Here is an 18,758-nt window from a genome sequence, read left to right as displayed (position 1 = left end):
TTTTCCATTCATTTAAAAGGCGATTTTCTTTCCCACATTACCCTCATTATCCTTAAATCTGTGAAATACAATTTTAAAAATCTGTGAACGTTACCCTCTGTACTGCTCATCTATTCTACTGCGTTCATCTTCTTAACCCGACATGCCTCATAAATGCCACAGAACTTCTGGGTTTGGAAGATCTTTTCTTGAATTAAGCAGCACGACTGCCCTGGTGGACCTTCCTGTGGGTGTATATGAGTGTAGATGAGCTGAGATCATGCTTTAGTGACCTTCCAGTCTCCTTTAAATAATTTATCACCTCATTCTGACTGGACGCAGCCCAGTGACATTGCGGGCACATTATTATGGTGGAGCCACAGGAACTAAAGTGCTCAAAATTATTAATAAGTTCAATTTCTCTTTGTGCTGCACAACGCTGGAAGAAACTACCTGATGTTCTTAGGAATGTCTCAATCATCTGTACATTATTAAATCATAACATTAAAAAAGTTCTCACGTGCTTTTCAGTAATATTTTTCAATCCGGATGTTGCTATATACCCATTAATATTACTTATTATTTTAATCTATGTGTTGTTTTCGTTCTTTAAAGTGCTTTTCTTGTTTTTAAATTTAGTGATCAAACTTTCTTTATTATAAATCTTTCTTTCACTCTTCTATATGTTATTTTATACTTTATACTTTATTCTAGTTTTTATTATCATTATAAATCTTATTTATTTTTAATTTTGGCCTCTTTACCATTTCTTGTCCTTACAGGATTTAGGCTTTATAAACATATATTTGAATTAACACATCATGTGTGTTAATTAATTCTTCTTTTGCAGTATGCTCATTCTGCCTTGGTGTACGGAAGGCACTCCACAAATAAAACCTTGCATCACTTTGGCAACTTTCCTTGTTTTGCCATGTTGCCAAGCTGTTCTGGCGTATCACCAAAGGCTATGGTATTGTACTGATGAGAAAACCTCAGACAAGATCAAAGATCAACACTATAATTAGATTTGTAAAACACAGTTTGCTTTGCTACCTCAGAATAAAAAGTAAACCATCAAAGATGTTTCTCTCTATGGTTCATGAAAGCGTCAAAACCGGCCAAGCAAGTTTCATTTTACATTTTATCAGTCATTCTGATATGTAATCTGACTTTTTCAAAGTTGTGCTGCATACCCGTGTATCACAAGCTCATTATCAAGTCATTTCCATGATATTTCATTATCTCTGGCTTCCAAAGTCCTCTTGGCACAAAGTCATTGCGGCAGCATTGTGTGATACAGTCCATGTTTAGAGGATTAGTCACTGCTCTTGTAATAACTCTTTGTCAAGAGGACAAAAGTATAAGAAGACATGAAGGGCATTACGAGCTATTTACCTTGTAAGAATTTGCTGCTTTATGCCCTTTAAACAAAAGTTTTTACATTTTGCCATTCATAGTTTTAAACTATGTGAAGTTTTCACACAAAATGCGATTACTTTATAGAACTGTTTGAAATAAACCCAGCCAATACTACATGGAGTGAACTTAGTCTAGACTAGCAACAACAATATTCCAGCTGTTTTAAAGCAAATCTATGTATTTAGTTCTTTATTAGCTCATCCAGCCAAATGACCCATACGCTCATGCCACAGCAAGGCATTTAATAGAAGCCGTGGATTTAACCAAACATGCACACAAGGATCACCAAATGGGTTTTCAACCAAACTACGCTTAAGATCAAAGTAAAATTTGTAATTGTACTGACAATAACAATAATAGATTCCACCTTTGCCTCGTCTTTTCTTAACAGCCCCTGTGGCTGTAGTCATGCAAAACATGAACTTACCTGGGTGGGATTATCCAGTGGGCATGGGTCCATGCACAGTTTGGGCCCACTCAATAAGCAAATTCTCTTAAACTTGAGATCTTGAAATCATATATTATTTTTAAAAAAAACCATAGATATATTTCTTTATCATAAGAAAATTATATCATGGGTACAGTTGTTTGTATTTCATCTGCTTCTTTCTCCCCTGCACTCCCGAGCTGAATAGTTTCTCCCAAACTCAGTTAGCCGTGGCTGGTAGAGTATAACCAAAATGAATGAAACGAGCAAAAATCAGATTTCCAAACTAGAAAAAATGAAAGCTTTTGTGGAAATTGCCTTTTTTTTTTAAAATCAGGATGCAAATTTCCAGTTTACTTTAAAGGTGCTGAACACTTTAGCAGCAGCTCACAGTCACTGTGGACATCACCTGAGACTTTGGTTGGAGTAAGAGCTGCTAAGTAATGACTCTGGTTGGAGTGAAATGAAGAGGCCAGCCTGCTCTCATCAGTGGAAGTCCTTCTGCCCTTCACAACTGTAGGAACAAATACCCGGGGAGTATTTCTGCTTTGTTTATTCCCTTTCTAAGTGGATCCATCCCAAAATGCTGCTTTTTAAGAGAAAAGCTCTCTGAGGTCTACTTGGACATGAATAATTGTTTCAACACTTGAGGCGTGAACATGAGCAGATTGAGGGAGAGAAGAGCTACTTTTCCTGTTAGGCAATGTGTAAACCACTACACTTTGGAAAAGCTCAGGCTACTTCATTATCCAATCACTGACCACTTTAAAGCATACTTAATAAACACTTTAAAGAGTTCAACAAAGGCGTAACTGTTACTTTTTTGAGAAATTATGACTATTCTGTGTTGGCGTGGGCCCACCACACATTTTTGGCCAGGTTTGTGTAACTCGATGACCCGGGTGTGGACCTCACATGTGTACCAATTAGTCCGTTTAATACAATTCCCAATTCAATATTCAATTCAATAGCGGGCGTTTGATGACAGATACTGGAGTCATCAGGCGCAGTCTCTATGTGTCATACGTGTGTGTACCATGAATAGATAACGCAGAGGTTTCAGAAATTATTCTTTTGATTTCATTACATGCGGGCCTTTGGGTGGGTGTGTTCCATTGTTTTGATGTTTGGGAGAGGTGGGGATAAATGACATAGCTGAGTCACAGAGAATAAACATTTATTTTACACCTTGATATTACATAAACCCACTTGATTCTATTCCGTCTGTTTACCGAGAGGAGGAGTGGACCTATTTAATGTGTGTTCACTGCAAACACATCTCAGTCTTGAAATAAGATAGTCTTCTAATGAATGAGCAAGTAGGCTCATTACTCACGGGTTACTGATTAATATCAATTAATAAAGTTCACTGTGCTGTCAGTTAAAAATACTTTTAAAGGTCGTCGAGCATAGTTAGGCTTAGCAACTCACATTTGCCTTTGGACTTGTAGCATACTCTAAAACATTAAATAAGTTGTGTTTTTGAGTGTTCCCATGAGTCACTGAAAGATACGGGTGAACTGGCAATCAACTGGCCTTGAGCTAATATGAATTAGTCAGAAAATGTCAGAAGCAACAGCATATTGTTTTGGAATAATCTGTTGAAGGTAATCATGCACCGCTTACCTTTACTTTACACCTCAAATACATATCAAGTGCATTGCATCACATTAAATGAAAATATGAGCCTAAAGCTACCTCATATTTGGTCCAGCATCTCCGAAAGGACAAATATCATCAGTATCAAGATTCAGGATGTCATTTCATATCAGCCTGACTCATAATTCACAGTGTTACATATGGTAACAAGGTGAGGCATGTGGGCAATTTAAGGTGCCACTTAAGTTCACGACCATGTTGAACTGGCATCACTGAGGCATCGTTATTCTGCCTCTCATTTGAACACATTTGCTCAATGCTGTTGTCTGGATCTGAATATCTAAGCTGTACATGCACGCTCTTGCTTGTGACCACACGGGAGCAAAGTATGACTCAGATATTAATATGAGCCGGACAAACAGACAGCGTTTTCAGCCTTTGAGTCCATCCTCACGTCTCATGTGTGTTTCCCAGGGTGCAGGAAGGGGAAGTGAAATGATACATCCTCGGCTCTGTGCACGCTGTGATAAAAATGTAATAAAACTAAGGTCTAAGACCGAGTTAGCTTCTCGCCGCTTTCTGAGATACGGTGACAGTTTGTCTGTGCCAAATTATTGTCCACCATAAAACCTGCATAAACAGGTGGGAGGTGTAGATCCCTCCTGAGGCCTTTTACTTTCTTGCTTTTACTTACTCTCAGCACGTTCACTCTCAAACATATATATGAGGGCTCATAATGATTATAGCCCTCATCCTATCGTCACATGCCATAAAAGTAAGACTTGCTGTAGTTCTCGAGTTACATGAGCGCTTGGCTTCATGCATGTCAGGCTCATAACCTGTCACATAACTGGTCCCCTGAACACGGGACCTGTTATGTCACCATAAAGGAGATCGGCTTGACAAATTGCAGTTGTTCTGTTGTCCTGCAAGATGATTTAAACATTGAAAAATTACAGAAACAGTGCCCTCTACAGAACATCTAACAAAACTACAGCAGGTCAGTTAAGTTTTATGTCTTTTTGATTGCCTTTTCCTTCACAATCATTATGCAATGTATCATAAATACATGCAACACACCATTAGTCCGTGTTCTGACCTGTACCCGGTTATAAATGCAGATATAACAAACCAAGGTTGCAAGATTAGGTAACCTGCTTGAATTTTTTACTTAGAAAAGTTTTGAGGATTTGGTAAGCTCTACACAAATAAAAACCTTTTTTGAGAAAGTAAATATTGTGCTGGCATATACTGTAAGCCTGTCAAATGCACTATGAAATGCTGTAAATTATAATAAACGTGAAGCCTGTGCAGTCGGACACGGGAGATTATTATGAGATGACACAGATACACATGAGACATGGCATCTGTCAAAACAATCTCATATGACGAGCTTGAGTTTTAGACCAAATTCCATCTGATGGTGAAGATCCTGTATAATAATTCTAATCTCCAGAGCACTTTCCAAACAGACCTTGACGTGAGAGTTTTCTGTCAGCGGCTTTTTTCCAAGATCAAGGCTAAACTTTCAACGTAAAAACATCGCAGCTTGTGAAACAGTCATGAGACGATATTTGTCAGTTTTTGTAGGTAGTTTCTTTTATCATTATTATCATTATGATAATAAAAGACACATTTAAATCTTTTCAGTTTTGCTCTTATTTTAATACAATTATTTACAACCAAACATTAAAAAAAAAAAATTGAAAATGCTTCCAGAAGAAAACAAGCCTCATAACAGCAATAATAAAATCTCTCTTTAGACTGGCTCAGTTATTAGAAACATTAAACAAGCATCACATCCTGTCTAATTGTACAATTACTGCTGCATTTGAAATAGGAACTGAGGAAATAGCCTTTCCTGTCCTGCTGCGTAACCTTCAACTGATGCTACATTGATAAACTATGATAATAAACACACACACGCAGGCACACTCACACGCGTGCTCACGGAGAAAGAGGGGGAGGGGTGGCGGCAAACATTTCTAATGGATCTGTGTTGTGAATGTTGAAAGAGGGTTCCAGAGAGGGGCTCTGGATGTCGCTTCGGTGTCCCTGCTGACCCAGTCCTGCGCACAAACAAACACCAACAGACAACCTATTAAAGATCTAAGCTTGATGTAATTTCCTGTGGCATAGTTCATATCCTATCTACTGCTTTCACTGCTAAATATATTTTCATGTTTGCTCAGAGCTACCAGCAACTTAGCATGTCCGGATGGCTAAAACAGCACAACAAACACCTGAGGTGGTTTCACAATGGAATATATTATATTAGTCATTCCTCCAGATATAGTCCTCCTAAAAACCATATGTGGTCTGGCACTTTCTTGAATCCTGTGCAATTTGTGTTGTTTTCTTACGATGCACTAACAGAATCATTGATCTTTTCTCCTAAATTTGATCTTAAAATTTAAGAAAAATAAGGACAGATTTACATGAATATTTTACCAAAGTGACTGACTTAAGAATCGGTCTATATCAGACTTCCAGATTGTGAATTTTGTGCCATATATTTCACAAGCACATATCACGCTGTTATATTAGAGATTTCATAATTTTCAGTCAGTTATACTCCTAAATCCCAGGACTAAACTCATGGTGTGGAAGGAAATGTTCAGCCTTGGTGGAGTTACGTTCCTTTCTTGTTCCTCATTTGTCCCTTGTTCTATCCCATGACATTAAAGTTCCCTTTTTCACAGTTTGGAACGTAGCCATATTTCAGATAAGCTGCTTGTGTTTTTGCAGTTCTGTGTTTCATTTCTGTCTTTCAGGCCTCCCCTCCTCCAGACTCATAGCTCCTTAGCTAATGAAACAGTTTCACATCAGAGGATTCTGACCAACATGAAATGATCATCTCTGTCTCGTTGTGCAGCAACAGAGTGTAATAATATGAGTCATAATCAACATATAATACAAAAAAAACCCCCAACATTTCTGAATCCTGATTAAACTACTGCTGCTTAAGAAGCAGATGAGATGGAGACACATCTCCTTTTTGGTAATGGTTGGTTACTTTTTGCATCATCTGGTGACAGCCGCATTCTGTCCTCTTAGACAGCTTCGCTGCATATCAGCGAGAGCCTGGAGAGAGACTTTAGCCTGATGAGAGCCCTTCATTATGCTAATTAATGAAAGTGATTGCAGCTAATGAAACACATGCTCAAACACAGTGTAACAGCGCTAATGAGGAATACTGTAGGTGTGGGTTTGAGGTGACAGCATGCTTGAGAGGGGGTGTTGTTGATTAGCTATAGTGTGTGTGTGTGTGTGTGTGTGTGTGTGTGTGTGTGTGTGTGTGTGTGTGTGTTTAAAGCAACCAGATTCATGAAGTTTACCATAGTTTGTCAGAGTAAATCTAGAGCAGAAACAAAAAAGTCCTGGAAATACCAGAAATTCCAAAAGAAAGAGGCAGAACTGCATTAGAGAGAGCTGAGTCTAAACTGACCTATTTCTGCGTCCCTGTGAAGGTTAGCATGAAGTTTTGCTATTGCAAAGTCTACCATGATTAAAGAATTGGTTTACTGTGCAGTACATGGTATAGTGTATTTTATTTTTGTTAATAAATCTAATTTAAAGCATCACATAATTCATATTTATAATAAACTTCATAGGTGTGAAAACTTGTCTCTATAAAAGCAGAAGTTTTGACTTTGTGTGGAGCATTATAGTATGTCAACACAATGTTCTCAGCAAAGTCACCCCAAGGTCAGACCACCGAAAGCTCAAAGCCCACGTTTTCTACAGGTCGCAATTAGCACATATGACTTGTTTGGAAGGTTTCATGGCATGGCTGCACAGCTTAGATTTGTTATGTTGCATCTGAAAAAACAAATGAGACCAAAGTGGAGATGTCTGACCACGGACAGCACCATTTTTGGCGAAAACCAAACCAAGAATATCAGAACACACACCTAATACCGACTGTTAACCACAATGATGGAGGGTATATTTGCATATATTTGTATTTGCAGCCATGGGACCAGGACACCTTGGAGTCCAGGTCCAACTCTTGGGCGATCGTGGCTCAAGAGTTGGCAGTTCATCTTGTAATCAGAAGGTTGCCGGTTCGAGCCCCAGCTTGGACAGTCTTGGTCGTTGTGTCCTTGGGCAAGACACTTCACCTACTGCCTACTGGTGATGGCCAGAGGGGCCGATGGCGCAATATGGCAGCCTCGCTTCTGTCAGTCTGCCCCAGGGCAGCTGTGGCTACAACTGTAGCTTGCCTTCACCAGTGTATGAATGTGAGAGTGAATGAATAGTGGAATTGTAAAGCGCTTTGAGGTTCTCAAAAAAAAACGCTATATAAATGCAATCCATTATTATTATTGAGTCAACTATGAATCTTTCTGTATACTGAAGTATTGTAGAGTTAAATGCGAGGCCATCTGTCTGGCAGCCAAAATATGACTGAAAATGGTTCATGTAACAAGGCAATGATCCCAACAACAAGTAGTGGAAAAAGAAAAGACTCGAGGTTATGAAGTAGCCCAGTCAAAGTGAAACATTGTGCCAGGCCCTTAAAAGAGCTGTGCAAATAACTGCACAAAAACCTAACCATACTGAAACAGCATTGTTAAAAAGAGTGAAACAAAATTCCCCCAGAGGAATGTGAGAGACTGATGAAGTAATATAGAAACGAGTTACTTCAAGTTATTTCTTCCTGGTTCTACGAGTTACTGAGTGAGTTCAGTTGGTTTTTCACAGGAGTGCAGAGTCATGTAAAAACTTTCTTTTTGACATGACAGAGGCTAACTGTTGGTTTGACCTGCGGTTTAACCCAAAGCCAGACAACCTTATCGTTTAGCTCACAATCCTCTGACAGAAAGGAAAGAACAAGGGCAAATATTTATTCCATTTGATGACTCTCCTGAGAATTTACATTAGCAGCTGGAGGTTTAGGTGATGTCAATACTTACCTCAGAAGGGAAGGTTGTACGTGTGAGTGTAATGTCTGAGGAAAAAGAATAATAAACAAGCTCACATTAGTCACATTATAAATCAGCCATTAGTGTTCGTCTCATTAAGCTGATTACTCCTGCAATGCTTTGAGCCTGTGAGAATTTGGATGAATGAGACATGAATAAAAACAGAATAAGCTTGAAATCCTGAAGGGGAAATTTGGTTCTGAAGGGAAATTCTCACCAACTATATGATCCTTCGCGTGAACCTGAGACCAGAACTGTGTATCCTCCCTAAAATAGTGCAGCACACAAAAATGTATTACAACAATATTCAAGGCATTGTATGTTGCCGTCTTCAAAAAAGTAGCTTTTTTCTTTTGTATTTCTCATTGTAACTTCATGAAAAAGTATTTTAATGCTCTTTTTTAGACCAGTTAAGAAAACCAGTACCTTTTCTGTCTTTCTTCTGCTCTTGCTTTCACTTTAAAAGTGGGTGAAATGAATAGGAAAAGAGAAATTAATGCCTTTCACAAGCGAAGGCAATTAAATCAGCATGGAAACATAGCTTAAAGCATCAGAGTATTTATAACAAAGCAGAAGCTTTTGTGTGAAATACCTTTCCTGTGCACCACTATGATCACGACTGCCAAAGAACAGAGGATCAACACCGCGGCTGACAAAGAGCCCACAACAAGAGGCCAGTCCAGATTTAATGAATCTGCAAACATCAAACTAGTATTAATATTAAATATTTTAAAAACCCAGTTGTGAAGTATGTAAAGTATTACAAGAGATTTGATTTAAAGTGCTAGTATCATTTTCCAATCCAATGGAGAGCTCTAAAAATGTAGTTTTTAGTTTATTGAAAAAGATGCATTTTGTATTTTGATCAATTCTAAAAAAAATAAATAAATTATAAATGTAATAAATTAAGTTTAACAGATTCAGATTAAATTACATTCTTTCACAAAAGAACCTGTCGCATCTGCAACAAGCTTTGCAGACATTTTCCTGGTTACCACAGTCATGTGGCCTTTATGGTAACACCATCATGTTTATGGACTCTTATGGACTGCTCTGCATACTGAAAAGTGACTCTAAGGTGGACTAATGTGTTATTATGTGAGGATCCGGTAGGGAGACCAGTTGAAGTCTTGCAGAACTTTTAGGTATGAGAACAACAACAACAAAAAAGGCATGCTAATAGCCTACCTCTTGATGTTGGCGGTGGGGAATTCCCTTAAATATAAAAAAGGGAGAATCAGCTGCAGTTTCTCTAAAGGTCAGTTCACTCACATACCATTAGAAATGTAAGTCTGTACCTTTGGTTACAGTTAAAGGGTTGCTGTGCTCAGACTTGCTCCATGTCACTCCCAGTAGGACACTGTACTGGCACTGGTATAGAGCCACTGGAGAGTCCTGGACAGGCAGTGGGAAGGTGGCTTGATGCTCGAAAACTTTTGCCTGAAATGTTGCAACAGGAAATTCACCATCCACCAAGTAGAGAGAGAACACAGCGCCGGGGTATGCAGCAGACCCTATGCACAGTAAATGCCACACATCTGTCTGCTGTTCAAGGTGAAGATTGGGCGCCGGCAGGATGTCTGGGACCACGTGAAATAAGAGCAAATAGTATTCAGATAATTAGCTAACTGGATTACTAATTAGGCAGAAAACAAATGACAAAAATTGAATAGATGCAAAAATATTTACAAGTCTTATTCCTCTTGTGTTAATGTTCTACCTAAAGTAATGAATCCATTACCTGAAATACAATTTTTTGGTCTAAAATATTGACAAGTACCACATTAACATGTAAAAAAACATCACAGAAGAAAGGCTGCAAAAAGTCATACATCTTCACCTGTAATGGTGATTGGAACTACGTTGCTCACAGTGGAATTAACCAGTCCGCTTTCTTTGGTCATTTGATAGAGGCAGGTGTACTCTCCCTCCTCTCCTCCCCTGACTGGCCCCACAGTGAAGACTCCCGGCTGCAGCTGGAAGTTTGATACCTGGCTAGCCCGGGGCTGCTGGATAACAGATGCCGTCCCTGTTTGTTTAGCGGTCCTCAGCAAAAGGAAGCTTGTCGGTTTGTTTGACTGCGACTGTGGATGGGCCGGGACTGTGCAGCTGAAGGACAGCAGGTCCCCGCGTTTGACCTCACCTGAGGAAGGCTCTACAGACAAGACTGGAGGTGGGAGGGAGGTGTCTACATGACAGAAAAGGAATGGAGACAGTAGGGGGAAGCCATTATCTCTCCATGTTTTGTTACTAGATTAATTCTAGACTCTCAATAAAAGTAAAAGTTGCAACAAAAAAAAAAGAACAAGAAGATAGGCCAGCGTCTGGTTTGTCAGACTTCCTTTTGTAACTGTCAACAGTTTAAGCCGGTAGATATTGTGTTTCATGGGTTTCCGTGTGTGGGGGTGTGTGGTTTCTTTATGAAGAGCAGGATGTAACTACCACTATACACACCCACAGAGAGGAGGACAATAAGAGACCGCAGAGAGCACCTGCATTCAGCAGTGTGTTTGCTGTGCTGGAGTGGAAGCGGATGGGAGTGTTTATTGTTTTAAACCACATGTGGAATCACTACCGATTAACCCAGCCGATTAACACAGAAAACGTATTTGTTCCGTTTTGAATACAATGAAAAAAGACAGCCTCGACCACATCCGACTCATTGACCCGTGTCATCTTAATTCTCCCTTTTTTAAATTAAAAATAAATTCATATAATATGAAGTGTGCGAAGGATGTGTTTTTCTTTTTAAATCAGAACCAAGTCTTTGTTAAAGCAAAAGAAGGTCAAAATCAGAGCTGTAAATAAGAGTTTCCATCAAACACACAAACCATTTTGGTCCTCCAGTTGCAAATATGGACTGAATGCGCTGTAGTGACCCTCCTGGCTCCTGTACAGACAGCAGAAAAGTTTACTCTGGCCTGGGACCCATTCTTGTATCCTAACAGTAAAGTGAACTTCTCCAACATGAGAGGGCAGGTCCAGAGAATCCACCTCAATAGAATAAAACCAAAAGAAAGCAATAAAATCGCTGCAGCTCAGGAGGAACTCAGCCTGCTCCAAAAATATGCGTCCATTTGAAAAAAGAACATATTAAACTACCTTTTCTCTCCTCTCGTAAAGCATGAACAAAACCCCAGTGTTACCCTCGGGGGCTCGGCAGACCAGGACCACGGAGTCCTTTGACTTCGAATAGATCTCCAGGGTGGGAGCTGGAAGAGTGACCGAGGTCGTGGAAGCAGAAAGTCGTCCTATAAAATAACAGTAAGGTTATAACATTTAGCAGGAATCAGCGAAATCTCAAAAATGTGTCTTCAAATGGAGCAACAGGTTTCTTAACACACATGGGAAAACACAGCGGTCATTACAAAATGTGTCGAATTCACTTTGTACCAAACTTGTGATTACAGCTAAACCAAAATCAGTTGTGAAACTCTAGATAGATAGGGTGCCTAAATATTAGGTACAATTATAGGCAGGAAAAGACATTTTTGTGTGTGTTAAAAATTAAAAATTTAATGGAAATCAAACATCGATTACTTTTTACTCCTAGCAGACATGTAACAGATCTTCTACCAGGCACATATCATAGTGATTGTTAATCTTAACAAATGAAAATTTGACAAAAACACTATACTAAGAAACATCTACTGCGTGAAACTTACCCCAAAGTTGGAGAGAGACCAGTAACAGAGCACATGCCCAGGATGATCGTCCACCACTAACTGAGTGCATCCTTAACGCATCAGCAAGACCGACTGAAGTGAAGAAAACACCTACACGCATAGGCTGTGTATCTCTCTCGCTCCTTCTTTTTCTCTCTCACTTGGCCGCTCTGTGTTTTCTTAATGCATATGACATCCTCTTGAGAAGCAATGGGGGAAGTAAACACACTTCCTTTTTTAGACTTCACAGATCACATGTGTGTTGTGATGGGAAGAAACAGCTGGCCAGCAGTGCAGTAAACCACAAACGTAAGAAGAAAATATCTCTAGGTACATAAACTAAATCCTCAGAAATCGAATGTGACGAGGATGTCAAGGGAACAAAACACAGCCGCTACTACCTGTACTAAATGAAGGCTGTGGTTTCGGTGAAGGTGTTCCTGTGTCAGAGTTTCTATTTCTGATATTACAGAAACAGGTGTGTTGCTAGTCTGATGCTGAAAGCCCTAAAACTGCTGCCAGTGACAGAAGTATGACAGAAGGGACTTTGGGAACAGAGTTTTCCATCTGTCCACCAGATGGCCCTGGACTTTTTTCCCTGTTTAGTCACCTGACTGCCTTCTCTATCTGCCCTGCAGCAACTACTGATCTCCTGATCTTATCTGCCCACTAACACAGCTGTTCCCAGTTTTCCCTGTTATCCCTGTCTGTGCTGCCGTCTGTCATAAAACTCTATTCCTGCCACTTTGCTATATGCTTTTACTGTACCTATTTGAACAGGATGAATCAAAGTAGCCCAAAAAAAAACCTAGCCTAAAAAAAGTTTAAAAGTGTGGGGAGAGCTTTGAACAGCCACATCTGCAGATGATGGTAGAAAAGTGATGGAGGGGGGGATTAATCCAAGAACTGCAGGAAACATGATGTTTAGAAACTGAATCAACATCTCCAAACTTGACTATGTTAGTCACGGAAGAGCCCTACTTCATTACTCACTCGTCAAAGGAAGATTAGGCCTGCTAACATTTCATACAAATAGATATGCAGGAGCAGTAAATGTATTCATTCAAAACGAAGAGTCCTGAACAGCACTTTAAACTTTTATTGGTGTTCAATCATTTTTTTGTCTAAATAAAACACAAACTTCTTTGTTTACTGGAAGGTGAAAAAACTGTCTCTTCCTTGTAGTATAAGTGCAAACTTGCACTCCAGTTTGTCTTGCATAGCAATTTAAAAGTGAGTGTAGCCATATATGTTGCAACTTGACAGTAAATTTATAGACAAGAAGAAGAATAAGCTACACCCTTATTTACAATGGGTAATCCTGTCACTCCTGATGCAGAACCATAGGGATGTGTCTCCTTCCAGAATCAAACCAGGGACCTATTGCTTGTTAGATACACTATGGAGCCACTGGCAGATGACTTGTATAATGAATTTAAACTTTTCATGTCATGAATAAAAAGTTGTGCTCTTCCCCTCACCCCGTTCCTTTAGCAGAACTGATTCACGAGGGAGAGAAATTCCACCAAACTGTCTACCACCAGCATCACTCGTCCTCTGCGTGCAGCAGGCATCGACATCCACAAGGTTTGCGTCACACGTGGACATGCTCTGCCGCAGTTTTTCAAACGATGTTGTGCGTCTGCTGTGGATCAAATGAAACGACAGGAAAGAACAAAGACAAAAATGGACAAAGAAGTCAGCCTGCTGATATTTGTGAAGCAGCTCAAAGAGGTGTTTGAAGTCTGTGACGAGGACTCTGACATGTTTTATGTGCCCTGAACGCCTGGTTCAGCTGGCTACTGAGTGTGGGTAAGAGGAACAGGCAAAAACAAGTGATGTGGAAATTACAGGAAGTGTATATTTTGCATTTATTCTTTTCATTTTTTGTGGGAGACAACCACCATAATAGTCTGAGCTGTATATCATATTTTCTGTCTCAAAATTTTGGACTTATATAACTAAACGACCGAGAGACAAGTACAGAACGTTCATTTCAGATTCTTACAAGCACATAAATTTAGGTTGGACAATGAGGGTACAAACTGATTCCCTTTTTAAGTCTCTTTAATTTAACTGGGAAAAAAAGCAATAATGAAAGGACACGAGCTGACGCAAACCAGCTGAGCTATGTGCTGTATGATTACTCTGAATTATCCCAGCAGGCAACTATAAGGCAATAAAGAACACTGCTTCATCTAATGATTAGTTTGTCGTATATTAATCTGCTTATAGTAATAGAGATATACTATAGATATAGATATACTGTATAGATGCACTATAGATATAATATAGATCAGTTTTGCAAGTCTGTTAACATCTTATTATTTCCAGTGAACAAAAAAACAGTGACCAAACCTATTAAAGTATTGCACGTATATTGATATGTGTTTGGCATTTAAAAACAAGAAACTGCAGCAGTGAAAAAGAATAGGGAGGCCGTGTATGACATCAACACCACAAAATCTGATAGTGTTTGTGAGGTGGTGTGGCAAAGAGAAGAGAGAACAATGTACATAAAAACAGGAATAAAAAGCAAAGTGAAAGAGGATAACGAGGGGTGGCTGTGGCTCAGGAGGTAGAGCAGTCAGTGGTTTTATCCAGTGTGCTCCAGCCTACCTGCCTGAGTAACCTTGGGCAAGACAATGAAGCCAGAGTGTGAATGTTAGATAGAGAAAGCATGCTGGGTGAATGAGGTTTGTAGTTAGAGCTTTTTGAGTACTTAAGCAGTCGTATTATGTGTAACGTTTGGGAAAATTTCATCTTCTTTTTTACAAATTGTGTCCATATAAGAGCGATGACGCTTAATTTTTAATAAAGATGTTTATAATATGGATACTACAATATTTTTAATAACTAAATTAATTTATTCTTGTGTGTTTGCGATCACTGTCTTTGGTTCCTGAGTGTTGGAACATTGTGGAGACAGTGATTAGCTCCTGCGGGAAGCCTTTCACTGACCTGGATAATGGAGTCGAAGGATGAAGTGATGCAATTTATAACTCAATGTGGGTACACACATGTGGGTACATTCTGTACAAATGCACTGCACCCTGCAGTCCATAATATTTCACAACTGTGATATGTTTTCAGTCACTATTTCATAAAATTGCTCTGGGTTTTTTTATATATATGTATATATATATATATATATATATCAAGATTTGACCTCAAAACTTTTGTAAAGAAAGAGAATTTGACACAACACAAAACTGCATCTTTTTACAATGATCATGTTATCAAAAACAGATATGCCACAGAAGTGAAGACATGAATCACACATATTCTTTTAAAGGGGGTTCACAGTGCCAGGAAGTTCTCAGTTTCACTGCATGTGTTATTTTCTAATGTCACCAGTCTATATGAATAAATCCCAGCAGCTGCTTTGCCACAATCTGACCTACTATTGTGCACTCTTGGTGACTCTCTCCCTGTTGCACTGTCCCCAGAAAACATGCGCTTACATAATCGTCCAGTTTTCTGACCTCTTGTCTTTCTCCTTCTCTGAATTTTAACGCTGAGACCAAATGGAATAAAATAATAAAGGACCTAAATGGTAATGAAAATGACCTTAGGGAAGTGAAAATTGAGTTTGATCCCAGCAGACCTTGCTCTTGCCATTCATATCATTTTTTGCATTTGTTTATTTCAACGTAATGTTTGTTCCAGGCATTTGTTTAGGTTTAAAATGACTAAACTTTATTTTTATTCTCGTCTGCAAGCAAACTGACTCTAAAGCCCTTCTTAGAGGTAGACCACTGCTTCATTTGTTCTTTCGCATGACCCCTGTTATTATTACCCCTGGTACCCCTAATGTACCAAAAATAGAATATCACAGTTATATTATTACTGATATGTTGTTGGGTCAAGGAGTTTTAGCAGGTGTTTGTCTCATTCTTGTGATGATAAAAGCAGTAAACCTTCGTCATATAGATTTGTTTATCACAGTAAACGTGCAGTTTTAATATTTTAACATCACGTATCATTTTGTGGGTTCATATTCTTTTTTTGATTGACAAAACAATCATGTAATCATGCACTGCACACAGCAGTAAGCTACACATTTGAAAATTAACAAGACAATATTTTATGCATGACTAACGAAACCAATGGAATATTGCTTTTGCCCGTTACTCTATAGTTCATATTAATGTTGATACAGAGAACCTTTACAGTAGTTTGCTTCCCTATGAAGAGCCCTGGTGCCATATTGAAAGTGAGGATGAGTCATTTACAGATAACAGTATTTATCAGCCACCTCTCTATCTGGGAGACCAAATGGTGAAACATTTGGCAGTGGGAGGCAAGGACTTGCATTTAACACACAGAAACACACTGGCGCAAACACACACATGCAAATGCATCCAGAAATTACTGAGGTTGTTTTGAATAGCACTTGATATCATAGGTGAAATTCTTTGCATTTATATATGCAATCTGTTATCTGACCGCGGCTGTAAATAACCACTGGATAACGGATGAGGAGGATTCTATTTTATCTCATGACTGCAAAAAAAGCACACATTTTAACCAAAAACTCAGTTTTTTAATCAACTTTGCATAACATTGTAACAGAGCTAATTATTCTAATCACATCTGTGCTTTTCTTTCCTATACAACATTTTTGCATTTTTTTGTACTTTTTGCAACCACTTGCCTTCTGCACTTTTTCCCCCATAAATTATGTGCAACTTCCTTTTCCAGAAAGCAGGTTTGTTGACCCTGAGATGAGGGGAAACTGTTTTTGGTTCAAGAAAGAGAGCTAAGGCAAGATGGGCCTAACATGATTTCAACAAACTTTAAGTCTGATGTCATGCGCCTACAGCTGTCTGGGTTTCATTTCCTCGCTCACACAGCCAGTGTCAAACCACATATCAGAGCACACAACTTTCCCAGACTTTACGAACATGAAATCCCAGTTAGAGATTTATTTTTTGCGATGAGCACTTTTCGAATCAATCAGTAATACAGGAGATGGTGATCACTGGACATCGCAAAACAATTTTTAATATATAGGCTATGTTTATCTTCTCTGGACAGTAAGGCAGTGGTAAGAAATTTCCTCTGCGCTGAACAATTTACTGTATCAGACAGTATTTAAATGCAGTTAATCCAAATGAAGCTTAAACACTAAACACTAATAAGTGGGCTATCATTTGTTGTTTTGTGACTGGTCACAGTGATGGAAAAATGCTTGTCACAGTTAATAATAATAATAATGGATTGCATTTATATAGCGCTTTTCGAGATTGGGATATTGTTGGAAAATACTGGAAATATTTGTGTGAAGATGAGCCTGAAACAACTTTAAGAGTTTAAATTTAAAATGAGTGTTCGAACACAGGGGCAGTACAGTGATTAGCGCTGTTGCCGCACAGCAAGAAGGTCCTGAGTTCAATTCCACCCATGCAAACTCTTTCTGTGTGGAGTTTGCATGGGTTCCCTCCGGGTACTCCGGCTTCCTCCCACTGTCCAAAGACATGCACTTAGTTGGGATAGGTTAATTGATTAATCTAAATTGCTCATAGGTGTGAATGTGAGCGTGAATGGTTGTCTGTCTCTGTGTGTTAGCCCTGCGACAGACTGGTGACCCGTCCAGGGTGTACCCCTACGACAGCAGGGATAGACTCCAGCTCCCCCCACGACCCTGAAAAGGATAAGCGGAAGCGAATGGATGGATGGATGTTTGAACACAGTGTCATGGTACGTGCTCTGTGGTAAGCAGGATGTAGGACCCAAATGCAGGACACTCAGACGGAGGAATAACCTCAAAATGCAGCTTTAGTTGCTGGAGACACTTTTCAAGAACTTCACAAAACAAACCCAAAACCTCAAGAAACTAAAAAATAAGGAACATGAGCTAGAAACCCCAACCAGGACCACAGCAAGAGAACACACAGCAGTGTGTGTGTGTGTGTGTGTGATGGTTAACGACAAAACACAGCGCAAGGAAAACAGGGCTTAAATACAAACCGGAGTAATCAGGGAATGAGCCACAGAAGGAGAGCACAGCTGGGAGTAGTCAGACGGGACCAAGGGGAACCAATACTAGATACACCGCATGCAGGATTGGGACCATCAAAATAAAACAGGAAACAGACAATTCACAAAGATCTGGACTTGACACTGAGAGACAGACTAAAGCAAGTGACACTAAAAAAAACAAAACTAGAAGCAAGAACAACAAATATAACATGAACAGAAAACCATCAAGAGAACTCAAAACCATGAATAACAATAATTAATGAATATAAATTAAACACAAAACATTGGGTCACAGACCAGTGCATTTTATTCTAAAATATCTTCACAGATTGAAATACAGTCATTGAATATAGTTAACCAGGTTCAATTCTGAAGGAAGGTTTATAAGAGTGAGCAGTGAGCCCTGTTACGATGTATGGTTCAGAGCTGGTGGCTGAGCTGAAGATGCTCAAAGTTTGGGAGAGAGCAGGATGGACAGTATTAGGAATGAGTTCATCAGAGAAACAGCTCAGGTTGAGCAGTTTGAAGACAAAGTTAGAGGCCGAGATGGTTTGAACATGTGCAGAGGAACAAGGATAGTGCATATACTGGACAACGGATGATGAAGATGGAGCTGTGAGGCAGGAGGGAAATATGCAAAGGGTTGGTGTGTCTAGATTCAGATATTTATCTTTTTCTTTAGCTGTATTTTCTTCCTGTCCCTATCCCCGGTAGATTCCAGCTTCTCCCATTAATTAAAAAACAAAACAAAACTGA

At 39.2% G+C, this 18,758-nt stretch overlaps 1 protein-coding gene across 1 annotated transcript; it reads right to left on the bottom strand.

The window, feature by feature from the left end:
• Positions 1–52: 52 nt before the first annotated feature.
• Positions 53–13,228, bottom strand: LOC146516729 (uncharacterized). The gene is made up of 11 exons (XM_085162879.1): positions 12,018–13,228; positions 11,455–11,603; positions 11,184–11,346; positions 10,193–10,540; positions 9,651–9,932; positions 9,541–9,567; positions 8,945–9,046; positions 8,779–8,809; positions 8,570–8,619; positions 8,344–8,378; positions 53–5,493 (listed from the first exon to the last, which is right to left on the bottom strand). The coding sequence occupies exons 1-11, from the start codon at positions 12,136–12,138 to the stop codon at positions 5,410–5,412; spliced, it is 1,392 nt and encodes a 463-aa protein (XP_085019005.1). The 5' UTR covers positions 12,139–13,228; the 3' UTR covers positions 53–5,409.
• Between the last annotated feature and the right edge of the window lie 5,530 nt (positions 13,229–18,758).

The sequence above is a fragment of the Neolamprologus multifasciatus genome, chromosome 6, assembly GCF_963576455.1.
Source record: "Neolamprologus multifasciatus chromosome 6, fNeoMul1.2, whole genome shotgun sequence".
NCBI lineage: Eukaryota > Metazoa > Chordata > Actinopteri > Cichliformes > Cichlidae > Neolamprologus > Neolamprologus multifasciatus.
Note: the sequence above shows the minus strand (reverse complement) of the source record. Positions and strands in the feature narration are given on the sequence as shown.

Bases quoted from the DNA above. Each gene is read 5' to 3' on its own strand.
- LOC146516729 (XM_085162879.1), bottom strand. From the start codon at position 12,138: ATGCGTGTAGGTGTTTTCTTCACTTCAGTCGGTCTTGCTGATGCGTTA. The intron at 11,347-11,454 runs GTAGTTTAATAT...TATTCTATTGAG, and splicing joins TTTACGAGAGGAGAGAAAAG to GTGGATTCTCTGGACCTGCC. The intron at 10,541-11,183 runs GTTTGTGTGTTT...TCTGTCATGTAG, and splicing joins GCAACTGGAGGACCAAAATG to ACACCTCCCTCCCACCTCCA.